Below are 22,184 nucleotides of genomic sequence, written 5' to 3'. Positions count from 1 at the left end.
GGTTTTGCCTTTCCCCTTTAGGGCTCAGGGTCAGCCAGCACGGTCCTTTCTTTTCCCACAGAGAGCAGACAGTCTGTTCCTGCCTGCACTTGAGCTGGCGGTGGTCAAAATTTCCATGGTCTGCTGACACTCAGCACTGCTGGGCACCTTGCATGCCATCCCTCCACGTTTGTGTTCTGAGCAGATCAGTCAAAAGCAGTATTGGTGGGATCCTCATTTCCTCTCTCTAGTGGTCAATCAGTTCATTAGATTATTCCCAAGCCTACAGAATTACCTTTTCCTAAGGAAGATTTTTTTGATCTGTGAAACTTTGCCTATTGCATCGGAATATATTTTTTTCCACCAAATTACATTAATCCCACTTCTGCACACTCCTAAATGACAACAGTAATCAGAAAAATCAGCGAACAAGAAAACTTAACATTTAACACTGTTGTTAGTTTAACACATGATAAACTTACCAGCTTTGGGCAAAACAGCAACAATATATGTTATCATAACCAATAATAAGGGGAAAAAAGTCTTTAATGTCATTTGGCAATGATACCCAGGCCCAGAGCTTTTTGCAAACAGGATGCAATTCAGCTTCATACTATGTCACTATATTCTTGGCATTAAAGATATACTGAAAATGTAATAAAAACTTTAACCAATGTAGGTTCTTATTAGACATTCAAACTTAAGAATTGCAAGGTCAAACTTTGCAAAATAAAGTTTATGTCTGCTACCCACCAGCCCAAAATATAAGTACTATATTTAACCTAGTTATTACACAGAGATTAAAAGTTTCAAACTGCTTACTGTCTAGCTTGCTCCTTACTGGAATAGGTTACATTAACGACTGCAGTTTCCGAGTCAGTGTTCACTAGAGGAAGAAAAAAAATGAAGAGGAAAAAAAAGGTTAGTTTTCTTTCTGCTTTCTTCCTTTTACAAATTTGAAAGCAATTGAGAAGACATGTACCTTGCTCACAGCTTTCCACCACTCCATACTGGACTAGTAAACTATCCAGCACCTAGCAGGAGGGGGAGAGAAAATGACAAATTTTCAATTTCCCACGTTATTAACAAGGGCAGGAATAGGTTTTAAAATCACAAAGGAATTGTGATGGAAATGAGTCCCCCGCCCCCCAAAAAAAATAATAACTGGGGTTTGGGCCTACAGAAGTGAGGGAAGGGCCCCATAGGGAGCATACAGTGGGTTTTTCTCTTCTGCCTCTCCCAAGGTCCCTGACTTCGAGCAGATTTAACCAAGAAGTATAGGGGCTCAGCAAAACATTCAAAGCTACAGCTGCTGGTTCCTGAGGCCGGAGGACAAGCAAGCATGTAATTCTCATACACACACCACCGACACATCATCACACTTCCTCCTTGTATAGCAAGTCACAAGACAAGGGCCCAAGTTAAGTTTTGTCTTTAAGATGTTCCTTTTCAAAGAACTTCCTTTTACAGCTGGAACAGATGTATCGAAACAGACTACTCTCAAGGCAGGCTAGCAAAATGAAGAAAGATATTCTGCCTGGAGTCTTGAACTAAAGACTAATCTAAGTGGTTTATCAATTCTTGGACAGTAGAAAGTATAAAAAGAAATGAGTCTGTGCTGTCAGTCTTCTAAGCCTACACTGAGTTGGAAAAAGTACAGTTGGAAACTGTCTATCTTTCCCGTAGCTGCATTATTTGCACATGCATGTTATTCTAATGAAAGGCTGTTAAAACAGCAACTGAATTTTATTATAGTATAAACTGCAGGTGTACATCTCATCCGTATAAACCAAATTCAACTATCATTCGCTTCCAAGAACTGTAACAGGTTTTTCTTGACAAGTAAAACAAAATAAACTTCTATTAATTTATAGTGAACCATTTACTCATCAATTTAATTGCAAAATTTGAAGGACACTCCCTTGAGAATGTTTTCTGGCCCCCAGGACACAGTAAACCATTAAGAAACTCACTATAAATAAGTTTTTATGGTAATTTCCTACTAAACTTTAAGCAAATTCTTCTAAAGCAATGTTTATCTTATGTGGTACCTTTCAGGCTTTTATTTTGTCTGCTGAGTCCAGACTGAAATCTATAGCAAGGTTTGTCTGGAGATGAACTTTTTATTTATTTATTTTTTCCATGTTAAATAAGGTTAACACCTATTTGTGAATGGAATGGTTAGTATTTTCATAGGTAAGTTTTGACATGGGGAATTTCCTGTGGGTGAGGTCTAGAAGCACAATGATCTTTGTCTCAAATTATAGCTACTGCTTAAATCATAAAGCTTAATTTTTTACTTTTAATTCAGAACACTGAACTGACTACATAAAATTTCATTTGTCTGTCTCAGCTATTAGAATGCATGCTCAGCATGAACAGGAAGTTTTTGTTCACTGTACTAGCCCCAGCACATAAAATATACAGGCAGAAAAGGACATTCAAATAGTTCATAAATGAAGTGAAGCATTCTCAGGAGGAAGTACTAGTATAGCTTATTAGGAACAGTACTGTTTATAACAGTGCTCACCTGTTTTAGAGGTAAGTCTGCTGTGAATGTAATGGTAAGAGACCTAATTTATAAAGGCCAAAAAATAGGAAACCTTTCACAATGCCATGCAAATAGATAGTATGCAACATGTAATGCCTTTAAAAATTTAACAGCAATTTACTTATATTTTTAAAACTAAAAAAAAAATTTTTAATACCAATAAATGTTTTCTGTGTAAATTAAAAAATTCTAACAAGGTATTCATTCCAACTTAAATAATTAAAGCAGCAGGAAAGGTACATCTACCATTTAAAATTTAGCTTTTAAATGAAAGCCACTCCAATAGTAGAGCTTTATGAAATTTGGGTACCTTGAGGGGCAGAGGTACGGAGGCAGCTAGAGATGGTGGAGGAGGCGTGTAGGAAGTAGGGGGTAAGTGCCAATTTAATAGATGTTAATTTAAATAAACATCATTCTTAATTCTTCCTAAAAGCAATTTGTTCACTAAATACGTTAGTCTCCATGTAGCTTACCTTACACTACATTAACTTTTACTACTACAGAGAAAACACTACAAAAGTTAAATACCCATGTTATAAACAATGTTGACTAAACCTACAATAATGCTAATGAAACTAATGCCACCAGAAGGCCCACTGGCAAAGTGATATATGAATTATATATACATTGATATATGTATACACACAAATAGACACATATATTTATATGTGAATATATATATACACACAGACACAATTAATACAAGTAAATTTTTAACTTGAAAAAAACTGAGGAAATGTCCGTCAAATTTTTCACTGCATATATTATATATAAAGTTTAGTATATTCAAAACAAAACTGCTTGTAAGAGTTAAACATTCTAAGTAATAATAAATGCTATTGTTGTCAACTGTCCCATGTGTAAAATCTCTAGAAATTAGAAACTACAGTCCTATCCACTAAAAATGGTAATTTTATTGTATGTAAATTAGCATCCCCATTTCCACAGCACCTTAGCTGACCTAATCCTCGAGATGAAAGCAATGTCATTTTATAATCTCTTCACCGATCTTTATTCTCCCACTAGACTAGTGATTTTTAACCATAGTGATGTGATTATTTGTCAGGTGTGTCACAAGTAACTTATTCCTAACAGTTATACTGGCTTCCATACTCCAGATAATTTATATGTGTATGATCATAGACCCCAATCCTCCTTGTTGGACGCATGTGTTTTAGAAGATGATGGGACAGTGTTGGTCATTACAGTTCAGGCGCCCCCTTCAGTGTGGCTCCTCCACACAGGGCTGCACTCGCTTCTAAACTTCGTAAGGGAAGGGACCGTGTCTTAGTTACCCGTGAGCCAAACACTGAGGAACAAAAAAAGGTAAGGGAGGGGTTAAAAAGAAGCCACAGAATAGTTTTGGTCCTAAGAGCAAAGGAAACAAATTCCAGGTTCATTTAAAAGTCCATAGTAAAAATAATAATAATAATAATAAAAAGTCCATAGTGATATAAACAAGTAGGAATTTATCACAAATTCATATAAAAAAGATGCAGACGTGGAAAGTCACAAGCATTCTAAAAACCAGTAAAATTAAAATTAAAAGCAGGATATTTAACACTCTCTTGCCCCAGCACACCTTTCACTCACGCGCATGCACACACATACACACAGACCAGTAATCTCCTGAACACCAAAACCAGACTCAGACTTTGAGGAGGGGTTACAAGAAAGAAGTCATTCTGCATATTCCTCATTTCAGCAGGGGCAGGAGAAAAGCCATCGGAGATGAAGGGAGCTTCCTTCAAATACAGCTCAACACATTATACAGAAACAGGAACCAGTTGTTGCCAGATACGGATAAAATCATCCCGGGAGCTTTGTTCTTTTACATCTATCTATAGAAGACCAGCTACATTAATAAACAAAGAACAATTCTATACTGCACATCCCAATAGCATTTCTAATAAATAATGGTACAAATTTCAAATACACGGTAGTTTTTAGAAATATCTACCTTAATGTAGATTGTTATACAATGTTACCATTATAATTGGATAACATTCAAACCATTCCCTCTGAAAAGGACTTTCAACTCAAGGAGGTCAACATACACAGACCAGGTCCCTGACAACCTCACAAGCCATGTTGCACATCACCTTCATCACTGATAAAACCCAGAGGGAGGGAATTCCCTGGCAGTCCAGTGGTTAGGACTCCACACTTTCACTGCCGGGGCCCTGGTTCAATCCCTGGTTGAGGAACAAAAAATCCCACAAGCCGCACAGCACGGCCAAAAAAAAGAAAAAAGAAAAAAAAAAAAAACCACCCAGAGGGAATCTCAGCCTCCAGTGTAACACACAGACCTTCCAGACCTCCCAACTTTCTAGTCATCCTCAACTTTCACAAGTTACATCCTCTAACGTGGGGAGGAGACTATAATTTAGGATTCCATAAAATTATGTGATCAGAGTGACCAAGGGAGAGAACAGTCCAAGCTACCATCCACTCACACACACCTCAAAGTCACAGAGAAAGATGAACACCAGAAGGGACCCTATTCAGGCAATGCTTGAGACCTGACACCTGTGCCCAAGCCCAATATTGAGTCCCTTTCTCCTCTGCTACTGTGTTTTACGGTAAGAGGCAACACCATCTACAGTTACGTACACCAGGAACGTTGCATTCAACCTTGTTAACTGCACCTGCATCTCCCTCAAGCTCATCAATAAAAGTCCACCTACATATGCTACCTCCTACCTATTGCTCTGGGCCTGCCAGCTGCTTTCTCTTCTGCCACCACCCTAGACCAAGCCTCCAGCATCTCTCTCTGGACTACGGCAACATGCTCCTAAGTTGTCTCCCATATTCATTTTGTTTCTAATTGTTCTCATAACAGACCGGCATCATCCAGGGTCACAGCCACTGGCTACATGTGGCTATTACACACTTTAAATGTGGCTAATCCACACCTGAGATGTGCTTAAGTGTAAAACAAACTGCAGACTTTGAATACTTAGTACAAAAAATATAAAATCTCAATTTTTAAAATATTGATCACATTAAAATTGTAATATATTAGATATACTGCGTTAAATAAAATATTATCAAAATTAATTTTCACTTGTTTTCTCTCTTGCTTTTTTAACATGGCTTCTAGAAAATTTTAAACTATCCAATAGAAAGCCTGAATTAGCTTTCTATTGGATAGTATTGGGCTAGATGGATTTTTAAAAGCTGAGCTAATCAACTCATACCCCTGCTGTAAACTCTAAGAACTTCCCTTTGTATTTGGGATAGGATCCAAAGTCCCTAAAGACGACCTCCCTGGTGGTCCAGTGGTTAAGATCCCTGCAGGTTCGATCCCTGGTCGGGGAACTAGGATCCCACATGCCACATGGCGTGGCCAAAAAAAAAAAAAAAAAAAAAAAAAAGCAAAGTCTCTAATGAGTGCCCTGAAGGTCCCATGTGACCTGCCCATCATCTAATGGCACTCTCTCCTCTCCAACAACACTGGCCTTTTTTTAGTAATAAATTATGAGTGATAACATTTGAGTGCTTTCTAGCAGCAGCACTGTCCCAAATGTTTAATCTGTTTTAACTCAGTTAATCCACACAAATCCCATGAAGTAACATCCTATTTTATAGATGGGTAAGTTATGACATGGGGAAGTTAAACAGTATTTCAACTTGGATAGATGGTTAAGTGATGGAGAAATGATTTAAACCTCAGCTGTCAGATTCCAGAGCTCACACTCTTAACCACTTGGTCAAGTAAGCTACCGCATTTCCCCACACAATTAGAATAAAATATAATGGTACAGACTGAAAGCAATTTAACCCTTACTTTGCCGCAAGATCAAAATCATCCTTTGGTAGGCAAAGAACTTTATCAACTCCCAGGGTCAATAAACTTCCCCACCCATGTTCCAAGTGCTCAACAGTTTATTTTTATGTACCTCAATCAGATGAAGATATTAACCAGCATTAACTTGTTCTATATTTTACTAAGAGAAATACTGGTTAAAAAAAAAAACACTCTAAATAACGCAAAGTTAGGGTCCCTTTTGACTAGGTAATAACTTCCCTACCAGTTACTCCACCAAGTGCTAAAAGAAACCACTGTCAGTTTGGTGGGTCTCTCCACACGTTTTTAGAAGTATGTGTTTCACATGAAAAAATGCTTAGGGACTTCCCTGGTGGCGCAGTGGTTAGGAATCTGCCTGCCAATGCAGGGGACATGGGTTCGAGCCCTGGTCCGGGAAGATCCCACATGTCGCGGAGTAACTAAGCCCGTGCACCACAACTACTGAGCCTGCGCTCTAGAGCCCGCACGCCACAACTACTGAAGCCTGCGTGTCTAGAGCCCGTGCTCTGCAACAAGAGAAGCCACCGCAATGAGAAGCCCGCGCGCGGCAACGAAGAGTAGCCCCTGCTCGCCTCAACTAAAGAAAGCCCGTGCGCAGCAACAAAGACCCAACGCAGCCAAAAATAAATAAATTAATTTAAAAAAAAAAGAAAGAAAAGATGCTTAAAACCATAAGTCATTAAGGAAATGCAAATCAAAATCACAATAAGATACCACTTCATACCCATTAGAATGGCTATAATTAAAAAAACAGCAATGAAAATAAAATGTCTTGGCAAGGATGTAGAAAAATTAGAACTTTCATACATTGCTGGGAGGAATGTAAAATAGTGCAGCCTCTATGGAAAACAGTATGGTAGTTCCTCAAAAAATAATAATAAAAAATAGAATTACCATATGATCCAACAATTTCACTTCTGGGTACCTACCCAGAAGAACCGCAAGCAGGGACTCAGAGATATTTGTACACCTATGTTCATAGCAACATTATTCACAATCACCAAAAGGTAGAAGCAATCCAAGTGGATAAATAAAATGTGGCAGGGGTTACCACTTCGAACAGCTACAAATTACTAGAGGAAAGGGGGAAGACACGAGTTCAAAAGCCTGAGGATGATCCCAACATAATTCTGGGTAAAGGCACTAATTAAGAAGTGACTTATCTATCTTTTTCAACCCAAGGCAAAAAGAGCACGCTGGAATAAAAAGTTGCCCATATCTTCTCTTTCCCTCAATCTCTGCCTCCATCCTCATTAACATAAGTATCACAAGTCCAATTTCCCAGTAATTTCCTTAAGCTTCTAAGTGCTTGCTTGCATGAACGCTCTCTAGGCCCTAGGAAGGACCCTGGCAATAGGCCATACAGTTAATTTTTCTTAAACTTGCAAAAGGAATATATATGGTGATTAAAATAAACACAACAAATAGACCACTGTCTATTTCCACCTGGAATCCACCTGTGTCACGTATCCCCTCGTTGAGTGTGCTGGAATAGAAGCAAGCCCTTGGGGGATCCAGTTAGAGGGAGCTGGTTGGACAGACACTGAGTTTGAGACTAACAGGACAGCCGAAGATTCACAATCATACAGCTTATGGTTATATTAAAATTGCTAGCCTCCAGGGCTTCCCTGGTGGCACAGTGGTTAAGAATCCGCCTGCCAATGCAGGGGACACGGGTTTGAGCCCTGGTCCAGGAGGATCCCACATGCCGCGGAGCAAAGAAGCCCGTGCGCCACAACTACTGAGCCTGTGCTCCAGAGCCCGTGCTCCCCAACAAGAGGAGCCACCGCAGTGAGAAGCCCGTGCACCGCAAAGAAGAGTAGCCCCTGCTCACTGCAACTAGAGAAAGTCCGTGTGCAGCAACGAAGACCCAACACAGCCAAAAATAAATAAATTTATTTAAAAAAAAAAATTGCTAGCCTCCAGAAAAACTCCTACCACCCTATGCCACCTCACCAGACATCTGACCCAAAGTGTGCAGGGCTAGAGAGTGTGGACCACGTGGATCACAAATGCACCTACAGCCCCCTTCCTTAGACCTATGTAGTAAGTGGAGGAGAAACCAGGTGTGGGGTATATGAAACGAGAAACTAGCCAGTAGAAAAATTTTCCAAGCGTCAAGAATGTAAAACTGTAAGCAGAGAATTAGGTTCCCATTTTGTCTGTTCAAAATGAAAGGCCTCTCCTGTAGGAATACAGTACATGGTGCATTTTACGTTTAAAAAAAAAGAAAAAAAAATTTTTTTTTCTTATTTCGTGGGGATGAGTAAAATAAAACTTTTCAGAATTCCTGTGGGGGGAAAAAAAAGAAGTGACTTGTCTAAATGAGGTGAAAAATATCCAAAACTGTAGTGGCCTCCAAAAGTGGTAGCAGACCATCTCACTGCCCCCATTAAAGCTTATTTAAAAATAAAAGACAACAGCGTCTGGAGAAGAAAAATAAAGAAAGGGGTTGGTTCCAAAGTAAATACTGATAAAAATATTTGCCCGTAAGAACTAGTCCTTCAGATGTGCAGCAGTCATTCTACTGGGCTCCATGGGGCCTTGTAATAAAATATCTGGAACTGATGAATGGGTAAACAATACGTGGTAAACTCACACACTGGAATATCATCAAGCCATAAAAAGAAATGAAGTACATACTACAACATAGATGCACCTTGAGAATATTATGCTAAGTGAAAGAGGCCACGTACTGTATAATTTCATTTACATGAAATATCCACAATAGGTGAATCCATAGAGACAGAAAGATTAATGGTTGCCAGCGGCTGGGAAGAGGGTGGAAGGGAGGAAGGGCAGTGACTGTTAATGCTGTGAGTTTACTCTTTGGGATAATAAAAGTGTTCCAGAATTAGTGGTGATTCCTAACCTTGTGAATACACTAAAAAACATTGAATTGTATGCTTCAAAGAGGTGAATTTTATGGTATGTCAATTATAGCTCAAACTTCCAATAAAGAAGAAAATGTTTAAGACATAACAGGATATAAACTTAGACATGAGCCAACCTTGTAGAAAAGCGCCTATCATACTAGACTGAACTGAGAGTCTAACATTACAATGTAACCATTGGGAGAAAGGTTTTTTCTTCTTTCCTTGTGACTTTCTAAATTTTCTACAATGACCATGTAATTTTGCAATCAGGAAAAAAAAAAATGAGATCATTAAATTGGATTATATTGGCCTTTACATTGTTTTCCAAAAAGGTAATGCCAAGAAATGAGTGTTGGGAATTCCCTGGTGGTGCAGTGGTTAGGATTCCACGCTTCCACTGCAGGGGGCACGGGTTTGATCCCTGGTTGAGGAACTAAGATCCCGCACGCTGTGCGGTACGGCCAAAAAAAACATAAAAGAAATGAGTGTTCTCCTCTCCTATTCTTAAGGCTCTCACTGGACAATGCTGGAGTAACAAACCAAAAATTAGTTAATTCCTTAATAACCATCTTTAAAATGGAACATATTTTTGGTTCAATTGAACAAATGACAAAGCCAAACGCATGAATTACTTGGGGACTGGGCAGAGGAAGGAAAGATTCTAAGCACACCAACCCACTGTAGCAGCCCTGAACCAACAGTGCTAAGACAAGGTCAGGGTGCTAGAAGAGAATGGCCTGGGGACAAAAGTCAAGTGGAATCCCTTCCCTCCACTGCTACGTGTTTCCTGTGACAGACATGCATGTCATAAGTTTAGCTGCTTTTGAACAGTGATGTGGACAAGTCATCAGAGCGTTGTCAAACTAGTGACAAAAGCAGCCCATACAAATGTCCTTGACATTTCTCCATTCTGAAATGCATTGGTCAGGTGGGGCAGGAGGATCCACCAGGGTGTCCTCACACCCATTGCTCTCAGTCTCTGGTAGTGTGTGTTCAAAATCAAGGCTTTACTTGGAGCCCAGCCATGTATTTGCTATATTTAAAAACTGCTAATTAAGCCCTTGAGTATTGCTTTTGGCACCAAATTCTACTGCACAAGCTTTTCATCCAGATCCCATGCCTCAGACTGTAACATGATCCTGCTTCATGCTGTTCAGAAAAGATCTGAGCACCAACTTGGAATAGCACCTATTACTGATAAATTGGGACTGGAAATAGACAGGCTCAAGTAATTGTAAAGGTTTTAATAAGTAGCAAAGGTCCATCAGTAAACAAGGAGAAGTTATACTTAGAGGAAGACAATTTAGCTAACTGCAAACTTTTCAGGAAATCAAGTCTATAAAATAGCAAGCTCACCTCTTAGAGGCTCTCTTTAGTCACCAACCAAGTTTACCTCGGGTTTTTAAAAGATCTTGGGGGTCCGGGGTGGGGGGGTGGGGAGGGGGTCCTCAATTTTCTGATCTTCAAACTACTCCTCCCTGCTTCCTTCTTCAACTGCAGAGATTCCCAGAGTCCTGTCTACAACTCACCACGCCCAGCACATACTTGGTTTGGAAACTGTATGCTCTGTGACTTCTACTCGGTCGCTTCAAAACATACCTCCAGGTACTTGCTCCCCACATGGCAACTCCGCGTCTCTGTTACTGCTCAGTGAATCGAAGTCTTATATGGGTGTATTTTAGAAGCAAAACCATGGTCAGCTCTCCACATCCTAGTAGCAGGGGGTGCTAAAAATTCGAGCACCAATTTCTAAGATGGGTTGGAAGATTCATAACCTGGTGATTTCCTCAAATACAGAAAAGCTATTTCAAAATTCATATTCAGCCATGAATACAACAAACATAGCCACTACACTATGTGAATTTTAAATTTAAAACCCTTGAACTTCCCCATGTCTCTTAGGGGAAAAAAATCCAGGCAATTTAATATGGTTCAAAACATTATCGTGTATTGCTCTACAACCTCATCTCTCATCTAATCCCAACTAATTCCTTAATAACCATCTTTAAAATGGCATTTTGGTTCTTGTTATCCTCTAGAATGCAATCCCTGATCACTCCCGGTCTTGGTTAACCCCCAGTATTGGGTTGAAGAGTGTCCTTTAAAAATTCATGTCCACCAGTACCTGTGAATGGGCTCTAATCCAATGACTGGCACCCTTTTAATAAGAGGAAAAACTGTACACACAGACACACAGGGGGAGCACCACATGACCACCTAGGTAGAGACTGGAATGATGCAACTACAAGCCAAGGAATACCCATGATTGCTGGCAACCACCAGGAGCTAGGAGAGAGGCTCGCCAGCACCTTGATTTCAGACGGCTACCCTCCAGAATTGTGAGAGATCACATTTCTGTTGTTTTAATCCTCCCAGTTTGTGGGAATTCAATACGGCAGCTTCATGAAACAAATACACTCCCCATCCTCCACAGTAAACACCTTGTACTTAACTCTGGGTCTTGTCTTTACTATAATAGGCCGTTTATCTGTCCACGTTGGAATTAGACTCTACCTCAGTGCTCTATCTTGACTAGGACTTAGCACACAATTACAGACTTCGGAAATCCAACACGGCAACAGAGAACCCATGTCACTGGCAGCTCTGTGTACACACAATAACTAACCTTCAAATATTCTTTCAATTCTTCACATAACATTAGCACATTTAATCATCCAGACAACCGTCAAAAGTAGATAATAACCCTGTTTTCAAGATGCAAAAACTGAGATTCTAAGAGGAAAGGCCACATGCCCAGTCAGAGAGCAAAGACATGTGGAGTCAGGATTTGGAACCCCCCGCAACTCTAAAGCCAGTGCTCATTACATCACACCATCCATTTCTCAGAAGGCCACCATCTCAAATGGAAAAGGCTTCTTCAAAAGCTTTTCACACCAACATGAAGGGAAGAAAATTGATAAATGTAGAAGCTGGCGGACAGGCACAGGGGGACTCATTATATACTCTCTACTTGTATATGCTAATATATAAGTAGAGAAAATATCAAAGTTCTTCATACTCATTGAAGTGATGCCTGAGTTTTTAAGTCCAATTCAAAGTATCAGTACTTCTCAACAATTTTAACAATCCTTGGGCAAAGGTATAATATTTGTACCATTCATTAAAACTTCAGTATGTAATAGACACTACCCAGGTCATTATCTCTGAATACACCAAGGACAGGTTCACAGAAAAGCTGCTTCTCTGAATTTCGGAGAACAGGGAAGACTTCCTGAGTAAAATAAAACTATATCTCACCAGATTTATTTTTTCCAAGATTAAGTTTCCCAGTATTTCAACTATGCTCTAAGAAAAATGTTCTCTCATTTTTTTATACTCTACAGACAAAAAAAAAATTTTAGTTTTTCGAGCAGTTTTTCTAAAATTAAAAAAAAAAATCACGCACTGTATCTGTCAGAATTTAAATCATGACCAAAAGTTTAGCTTAAATTCAAATTCACTCATATCACAACCAGTGCATCATCTGTCATCTCAGTAATTATCCTCCCACCACTTTCTATACAATTGTTCTATTATAACCTCTACTGTGAAATGAAAAGGCCCTACTCATTAGTGATACCTCAGATAAATATAAAGATCAAGGGAACTCCCTGGTGGCGCAGTGGTTAAGAATCTGCCTGCCAACGCAGGGGACACGGGTTCGAGCCCTGCTCCGGGAAGATCCCACATGCTGCGGAGCGACTAAGCCGGTGCACCACAACTGCTGAGCCTGCGCTCTAGAGACCGCGAGCCACAATTACTGAAGCCCGTGCGCCTACAGCCTGTGCTCCGCAACAAGAGAAGCCACTGCAATGAGAAACCCGTGCACCACAACAAAGAGTAGCCCCCGCTCGCCACAACTAGAGGGAGCCCGCGTGCAGCAACCAAGACCCAATGCAACCAAAAATAAAAAGTAAAAAAAAAATAAAGATCAAAATACCAGAACCCTGTAACAAATTCACTAATTTTCCTTAAGCAAAGCCATGTGCAAAAACACGCTAAGTGCACTGATCATTTTGATAAATAAATCTTTAGTAATTATTACATACATACAATGAATACTGATAGAAGTTGGGAGAAAAACTAGGACAGGTGACCTGATGGATTTACATGTTTACATGCAGGCTACCATGCAAATCATTTATCTGATAAGGAACTTGTATCTAGAATATGTAAAGAACTCTAGAATATGTAACGAACTCTTAAAACTCAATAATAAAGACAAATAACACAATTTAAAAATTGGCAGAGGATCTGAATAGACATTTCTCCAAAGAAGATACGCAAATGGCCAAAAAGCACATGCAAAGACGCTTGACATCCATCATTAGTCATCAGGGAAATGCAAACCAAAACCACAATGAAATATCACTTTACACCCACTAGTATGGCTATAATCAAAAAGTTAGATAATAACAAGTGTCGACAAAGGGTGTGGCGAAACCAGAAGTCTCACATGCTACTGGTAAGAAGTGTAAAACGGTACAGGCACTCTGGAAAAATGTTTGGCAGTTCCTCAAAACCTTAAACAGAGTTACCATCGGTCTCACCAATTCCACTACTAGGTATATACCCAAGAGAAATGAAAACATATGTTCACATACCAAAAAACTGTACATAAATGTTCATAGCAGTATCACACACCATAGTCAAAAAAGTACAATCATCCCAAATATCCATCAACAGATGAATGAATAAACAAAATGTGGTATATCCATACAATGGAATATTATTCAGCAATAAAAAGGAATGAGGTATTGATGCATACTACAACCTGAAGGAGCCTTGAAAACATTTTGCTAACTAAAAGAAACCAGACACAAAGACTACAACGATTACATTTTACAAACTGTCCAGAATAGGCAGATCTACAGAGACAGAAAGTTTACACATTACTTAGGGCTAAGAGGGATGGGAAGACGGGGTGATAGCTAAAGGATACAGGATTTCTTTGTGAGGTGATGAAAATATTCTAAAATTAAATGTGGTGATTGTTGTACATATCTGAATATACCAAAAAACATTGACTTGTATACTTCAAATAGATGAATTGTTTGATATGTGGACTATAGTTCAACAAAACTGTAGAACAATGGGGGGAGGTATTTATAAGAATAAGAAACTGGAAACAATCTATACAAACAACATAAGATAAATAAGTCTTTACCAATTATACAGACATTAAAAAAGAATGGCCATGAATGGTTCTCTATAGCATACCTGGTAGGTACTAACAACTAGCTTGCAAAACAGCACCGATTGTGTCATGCTGTTTTTGTGTAAACCACACGTGCATAGCCAAAAACTAAAGGATGTTCAGAAAGTTCTGAAATAAATCCCCTAGCCAATAGAAATTCTGACTTTTTGTTTGGCTTTTTATATAAGCAGCATGTATTTTCTTTACAAAAATAAGAAAAACTTTTAGTTCATGGTGTCATTTATATGCCAACTTCCTTGCTTTATTACCAAAGATGACAGGTATATTTTCCAGGTTGGCTCCAGGACCCAGGAACCAACTTGAAAGAGCTCCCACTGGCTAAAAATGGAACAATTTGACCATAGTAAAGCTAACAAAAAATGGACTGAAACAGAAAGTGTTATAAACTCAAAGTATTTAAAGAAAAGTATCACTTACCACTAGAGAGCTGACAGCTGATAAATATTGATAGCTATAATCAAATATTTATCTTGCCATTTTTGTAAGAATTGAACCACATAGTACATCTGAAGAAGTTTCTCTTTATAAAAGTGGCTCAATTAATAAATAAAATAATAGAATCAGAAAATCACCATTTTGCCTCCTTTCATGAAATAATGAATTTCTCAAAATCTATGGCTACTATATCACAGAAAGAGAAAACCAAATATGTGCTTCCTGACAGAAGTCTGTACCACCACCTATGAATTATTCTTCCTTAAAGAGAAAGGAGAAGGAGAGGGAGGAAAAAAGGGAATCTGAATGTGATCAAGCCTTTTGTGGTTCTCAACCTTGACAGCACAGTAGAATCGCCTGAGAAGCCTAAAATACTGGTGCCTGGGCCCTAATACCCTGGAGATCTGACTTAATTAGTCTGGAATATAGCCTGAACATTATGATGTTTTATAAAAATCCCCGATTGATTCTAACATGCAGCCAAGATTAAGATCACTGCTCTAGATCTAATTACCAATTCACAGGATTTAGAGGACTGAGAAACAAAAGTACAAACAAGGATGAAATCAGCTAATGTAGACAAGACAGGACCAAAAAATCCAGTTTCTTCAACAAATTGCAAGCAAACAGGAAAGAAAAAGGAGTGGGTATCCAAAGATTAAGAGGCTTAAGGGAAAAATCAACCAACTGCAAAGTATGGACCTATTTGGATCTTGATGCAAACAAATTATTTTTTAAATATGTGGGGCAACTAAAATATCTGAACACACTTCACATTTTATAATAACAATTTGTGTGATGATATTGGTTTTATTTTCTTAAGTTCTTATCTTTTAGAAATATACGCTGAAATAATTATCAGTAAAATTATTTATTAAGATTTATTCAAAATTATCTGACAGGGGGAGGAAATGAGATTGGCCATAAACTGATAATTGTTGAAGTTAGGTGATGGATCCATGGGGTAGTTTATTATACTATTCTCTTTACATTTGTATATGCTTTCAACTATCCACTTTAGAAAGCTTTAAAAATATGCAACATGTTTGAAGTTAAAAGATCTAATATGGCTAAAGAATGAGCATACAGTTCATACAAATCAATACAATAATAAGAATTATAACCAACAGTCTTTGAAAGACATTTTAGAAAAACAAGAACACAAACTAGAGATTGGAAGCAAAGCAAATCTCTGATAAAAAGCTTTTATCAGAATACATATTAGAAATCTCGGGGGCTTCCCTGGTGGCACAGTGGTTGAGAATCTGCCTGCCAATGCAGGGGACACGGGTTCGAGCCCTGGTCTGGGAAGATCCCACATGCCGCGGAGCAACTAAGCCCGTGAGCCACAATTACTGAGCCTGCGCGTCTGGAGCCTGTGCTCCGCAACAAGAGAGGCCGCAATGGTGAGAGGCCCGCGCACCGCGATGAAGAGTGGCCCCCGCTCGCCGCAACTAGAGAAAGCCCTCGCACAGAAACGAAGACCCAACACAGCCATAAATAAATAAATAAACAAGAAAACACAACTAAAACTCAACTTTAAAAAAAAAAAAAAAAAAAAAGAAATCTCAAAACTCAATGATAAAACAAATTTTTAAATGTTCAAAAGATTTAGGAGAACACCAGAACCACAACTAACTGTTGAACAGTCATCGAAAGGAAAACACTGGAACTCACCAAAAAAGATACCCCACATCCAAAGACAAAGGAGAAGCCACAATGAGACGGTAGGAGGGGCGAAATCACAATAAAATCAAATCCCATAACTGCTAGCTGGGTGACTCACAAACTGGAGAACACTTATACCACAGAAGTCAACCCACAGGAGTGAAGGTTCTGAGCCCCACATCAGGCTTCCAAACCTGGGGGTTGGGCAACAGGAGGAGGAATTCCTAGAGAATCAGACTTTGAAAGCTAGCAGGATTTGATTGCAGGACTTCAACAGGACTGGGAGAAACACAGACTCCACCCTTGGAGGGCACACACAAAGTAGTGTGCGCACTGGGACCCAGGAGAAGGAGCAGCGACCCCAGGGGAGACTGAACCAGACCTACCTGCTAGTGTTGGAGGGTCTCCTGCAGAGGCGGGGGGCAGCTGTGTCTCACTGTGAGAACAAGGACACTGGCAGCAGAAGTTCTGGGAAGTACTCCTTGGCGAGAGCCCTCCCAGAGTCCACCATTAGCCCCACTAAAGAGCCGGGGGTAGGCTCGGTGTTTGGTCCCCTCAGGCCAAACAACCAACAGGGAGGGAAACCAGCCCCACCCATCAGCAGACAAGTAGATTAAAGTTTTACTGAGCTCTGCCCACCAGAGCAACAGTCATCTCTACCCACCACCAGTCCCTCCCATCAGGAAACTTGCACAAGCCTCTTAGATAGCCTCATCCACCAGAGGGCAGACAGCAGAAGCAAGAAGAACTACAATCCTGCAGCCTGTGGAACAAAAACCACATTCACAGAAAGATAGACAAGATGAAAAGGCAGAGGGCTATGTACCAGATGAAGGAACAAGATAAAACCCCAGAAAAACAACTAAATGAAGTGCAGATAGGAAACCTTCCAGAAAAAGAATTCAGAATAATGATAGTGAAGATGATACAGGACCTCAGAAAAAGAATGGAGGCAAAGATGGAGAAGATGCAAGAAATGTTTAACAAAGATCTAGAAGAATAAAGAACAAACAAATAGAGATGAACAATACAATAACTGAAATGAAAACTACACTACAAGGAATCAATAGCAGAATAACTGAGGTAGAAGAACAGATAAGTGACCTGGAAGACAGAATGATGGAATTCACTGCTGCGGAAAAGAATAAAGAAAAAAGAATGAAAAGAAATGAAGACAGCCTAAGAGACCTCTGGGACAACATTAAACGCAACAACATTCGCATTATAGGGGTCCCAGAAGGAGAAGAGAGAGAGAAAGGACCAGAGAAAATATTTGAAGAGATTATAGTCGAAAACTTCCCTAACGTGGGAAAGGAAATAGCCACCCAAGTCCAGGAAGCGCAGAGAGTCCCATACAGGATAAACCCAAGGAGAAATGTGCCGAGACACATAGTAATCAAATTGGCAAAAATTAAAGACAAAGAAAAATTATTGAAAGCAGCAAGGGAAAAATGAAAAATAACATACAATGGAACTCACATAAGGTTAACAGCTGATTTCTCAGCAGTAACTCTACAAGCCAGAAGGGAGTGGCATGATATACTTAAAGTGATGAAACGGAAGAACCTACAACCAAGATTACTCTACCCAGCAAGGATCTCATTCAGATTCGATGGAGAAATCAAAAGCTTTACAGACAAGCAAAAGCTAAGAGAATTCAGCACCACCAAACCAGCTCTACAACAAATGCTAAAGGAACTTCTCTAAATGGGAAACACAAGAGAAGAAAAGGACCTACAAAAACAAACCCAAAACAATTAAGAAAATGGTCATAGGAACATACATATCGATAATTACCTTAAACGTGAATGGATTAAATGCTCCAACCAAAAGACACAGGCTTGCTGAATGGATACAAAAACAAGACCCATACATATGCTGTCTACAAGAGACCCACTTCACACCTAGGGACACATACAGACTGAAAGTGAGGGGATGGAAAAAGATATTCCATGCAAATGGAAATCAAAAGAAAGCTGGACTAGTTATACTCGTATCAGATAAAATAGACTTTAAAATAAAGAATGTTACAAGAGACAAGGAAGGACACTACAGAATGATCAAGGGATCAATCCAAGAAGAAGATATAACAATTATAAATATATATGCACCCAACATAGGAGCACCTCAATACATAAGGCAACTGCTAACAGCTATAAAAGAGGAAATCGACAGTAACACAGTAATAGTGGGGGACTTTAACACCTCACTTACACCAAGGGACAGATCATCCACACAGAAAATTAATAAGGAAACACAGCTTTAAATGACACAACAGACCAGTTAGATTTCATGGATATTTAAAGGACATTCCATCCAAAAACAGCAGATTACACTTTCTTCTCAAGTGCACGTGGAACATTCTCCAGGATAGATCACATCTTGGGTCACAAATCAAGCCTCAGTTAATTTAAGAAAACTGAAATCATATCAAGCATCTTTTCTGACCACAACGCTATGAGATTAGAAATCAATTACAGGGAAAAAACCCTTAAAAACACAAACACACTATAGGCTACACAATGCGTTACTAAATAACCAAGAGATCACTGAAGAAATCAAAGAGGAAATCAAAAAATACCTAGAGACAAATGACAATGAAAACACGACAATCCAAAACCTATGGGATGCAGCAAAAGCAGCTCTAAGAGGGAAGTTTATAGCTATACAATCCTACCTCAAGAAACAAGAAAAATCTCAAATAAACAACCTAAACTTACACCTAAAGGAACTAGAGAAAGAGGAACAAACAAAACCCAAAGTTAGCAGAAGGAAAGAAATCATAAAGATCAGAGCAGAAATAAATGAAATAGAAACAAAGAAAACAATAGCAAAGATCAATAAAACTGAAAGCTGGTTCTTTGAGAAGATAAAATTGATAAACCATTAGCCAGACTCATCAAGAAAAAGAGGGAGAGGACTCAAATCAATAAAATTAGAAATGAAAAAGGAAAAGTTACAACAGATACCGCAGAAATACAAACCATCCTGAGAGACTACTACAAGCAACTCTATGCCAATAAATTGGACAATCTGGAAGAAATGGACAAATTCTTAGAAAGGTGTAATCTTCCAAGACTGAACCAGGAAGAAATAGAAAATATGAACAGACCAATCACAAGTAATGAAATTGAAACTGTGATTAAAAATCTTCCAACAAACCAAAGTCCAGGGCCACACGGCTTCACAGGTGAATTCTATCAAACATTTAGAGAAGACCTAACACCCATCCTTCTCAAACTCTTCCAAAAAATTGCAGAGGAAGGAACACTCCCAAACTCATTCTATGAGGCCACCATCACCTTGATACCAAAACCAGACAAAGATACTACAAAAAAAGAAAATTACAGACCAATATCACTGATGAACATAGATGCCAAAATCCTCAACAAAATACTAGCAAACAGAATCCTCAACACATTAAAAGTATCATACAGCATGATAAAGTGGGATTTATCCCAGGGATGCAAGGATTCTTCAATATATGCAAATCAACCAATGTGATACACCATATTAACAAACTGAAGAATAAAAACCATATGATCATCTCAATAGATGCAGAAAAAGCTTTTGACAAAATTCAACACCTATTTATGATAAAAACTCTCCAGAAAGTGGGCATAGAGGGAACCTACCTCAACATAATACAGGCCATATATGACAAACCCACAGCAAACATCATTCTCAATGGTGAAAAACTGAAAGTATTTCCTCTAAGATCAGGAACAAGACAAGGATGTCCACACTCGCCACTATTATTCAACATAGTTTTGGAAGTCCTAGCCATGGCAATCAAAGAAGAAAAAGAAATAAAAGGAATACAAATTGGAAAACAAGAAGTAAAACTGTCACTGCAGATGACATGATACTATACATACAGACTCCTAAAGATGCCACCAGAAAACAACTAGAGCTAATCAATGAAATTTGGTAAAGTTGCAGGATACAAAATTAATGCACAGAAATCTCTTGCATCCCTATACACTAATGATGAAAAATCTGAAAGAAATTAAGGAAACACTCCTATTTACCACTGCTACAAAAAGAATAAAATACCTAGAAATAAACCTAACTAGGGAGACAAAAGACCTGTATGCAGAATTGTATGAAAGAAATTAAACATGATACCAACAGATGGAGAGATATACCATGTTCTTGGATTGGAAGAATCAATATTGTGAAAATAACTATACTACCCAAAGCAATCTACAGATTCAATGCAATCCTATCAAATTACCAATGGCATTTTTTACAGAACTAGAACAAAAACTCTTAAAATATGTATGGAGACACAAAAGACCCCGAATAGCCAAAGCAGTCTTGAGGGAAAAACACGGAGCTGGAGGAATCAGACTCCCTGACTTCAGACTATATTATAAAGCTACAGTAATCAAGACCATATGGTACTGGCACAAAAACAGAAATTTAGATCAATGGAACAAGATAGAAAGCCCAGAGATAAACCCACACACCTATGGTCAACTAATCTATGACAAAGGAGGCAAAGATATACAATGGAGAAAGACAGTCTCTTCAATAAGTGGTGCTGGAAAAACTGGACAGCTACATGTAAAAGAATGAAATTAGAACACTCCCTAACACCATACACAAAAATAAACTCAAAATGGATTCGAGACCTAAATGTAAGACCAGACACTATAGAACTCTTAGAGGAAAACATGGGAAGAACACTCTTTGACATAAATCACAGCAAGATCTTTTTTGATCCGCCTCCTGGAGTAATGGAAATAAAAACAAAAATAAATGGGACCTAATGAAACTTCAAAGCTTTTGCACAGCAAAGGAAAGCATAAACAAGACGAAAAGACAACCCTTGGAATGGGAGAAAATATTTGCAAACAAATCAATGGACAAAGGATTAATCTCCAAAATATATAAACAGGTCATGCAGCTCAATATTAGAAAAACAAACAACCCAATCCAAAAATGGGCAGAAGACCTAAATAGACATTTCTCCAAAGAAGACATACAGATGGCCAAGAAGCACATGAAAAGCTGCTCAACATCACTAATTATTAGAGAAATGCAAATCAAAACTACAATTAGGTATCACCTCACACCAGTTAGAATGGGCATCAGAAAATCTACAAACAACAAATGCTGGAGAGGGTGTAGAGAAAAGGGAACCCTCTTGCAGTGTTGGTGGGAATGTAAATTGATACAGCCGCTAAGGAGAACAGTATGGAGGTTCCTTAAAAAACTAAAAATAGAATTACCATATGACCCAGCAATCCCACCACTGGGCATGTACCCAGAGAAAACCATAATTCAAAAAGACACATGCACCCCAATATTCACTGCAGCACTATTTACAATAGCCAGGTCGTGGAAGCAACCTAAATGCCCATCAACAGACGAATGGATAAAGAAGATGTGGTATATATATACAAAGGAATATTACTCAGCCATAAAAAGGAATGAAATTGGGTCATTTGTAGAGACGTGGATGGATCTAGAGACTGCCATACAGAGTGAAGGAAGTCAGAAAGAGAGAAACAAACAACGTATATTAACGCATGTACGTGGAACCTAGAAAAGTGGTACAGATGAACTGGTTTGCAGGGCAGAAATAGAGACACAGATGTAGAGAACAAACGTATGGACACCAAGGGGGGAAAGTGGTGG

General features: G+C 38.9%; 2 protein-coding genes across 5 annotated transcripts in view; one reads left to right on the top strand and one right to left on the bottom strand.

Annotated features, from left to right (window-relative positions):
* IGF2BP3 (insulin like growth factor 2 mRNA binding protein 3) overlaps nt 1-22,184 on the bottom strand; it is a 147,487-nt gene that overhangs the window by 34,918 nt on the left and 90,385 nt on the right. For both annotated transcript variants that reach the window (XM_082398391.1, XM_082398392.1), the window contains exons 4-5: nt 962-1,013; nt 802-865 (exon numbers count right to left, since the gene is read on the bottom strand). In XM_082398391.1, the coding sequence (XP_082254517.1) occupies nt 802-865; nt 962-1,013 (116 nt within the window). The remainder of the gene's footprint in view (nt 1-801; nt 866-961; nt 1,014-22,184) is intronic.
* MALSU1 (mitochondrial assembly of ribosomal large subunit 1) overlaps nt 1-22,184 on the top strand; it is a 125,615-nt gene that overhangs the window by 59,516 nt on the left and 43,915 nt on the right. Inside the window, exon 5 of one of the 3 annotated variants that reach the window (XM_082398610.1) lies at nt 4,236-8,236. The exons of the other annotated variants lie outside the window; for them this stretch is intronic. The gene's annotated coding sequence lies outside the window, so the exon portion shown is untranslated. Of the gene's footprint in view, nt 1-4,235; nt 8,237-22,184 lie in introns of those variants that run through there. 3 annotated transcript variants of the gene reach the window in all.

This window comes from Balaenoptera borealis (assembly GCF_965194805.1).
Source record: "Balaenoptera borealis genome assembly, chromosome: 7".
NCBI lineage: Eukaryota > Metazoa > Chordata > Mammalia > Artiodactyla > Balaenopteridae > Balaenoptera > Balaenoptera borealis.
The sequence above is the reverse complement of the archived record's forward strand: the minus strand, read 5'-3'. Positions and strand labels throughout refer to the sequence as shown.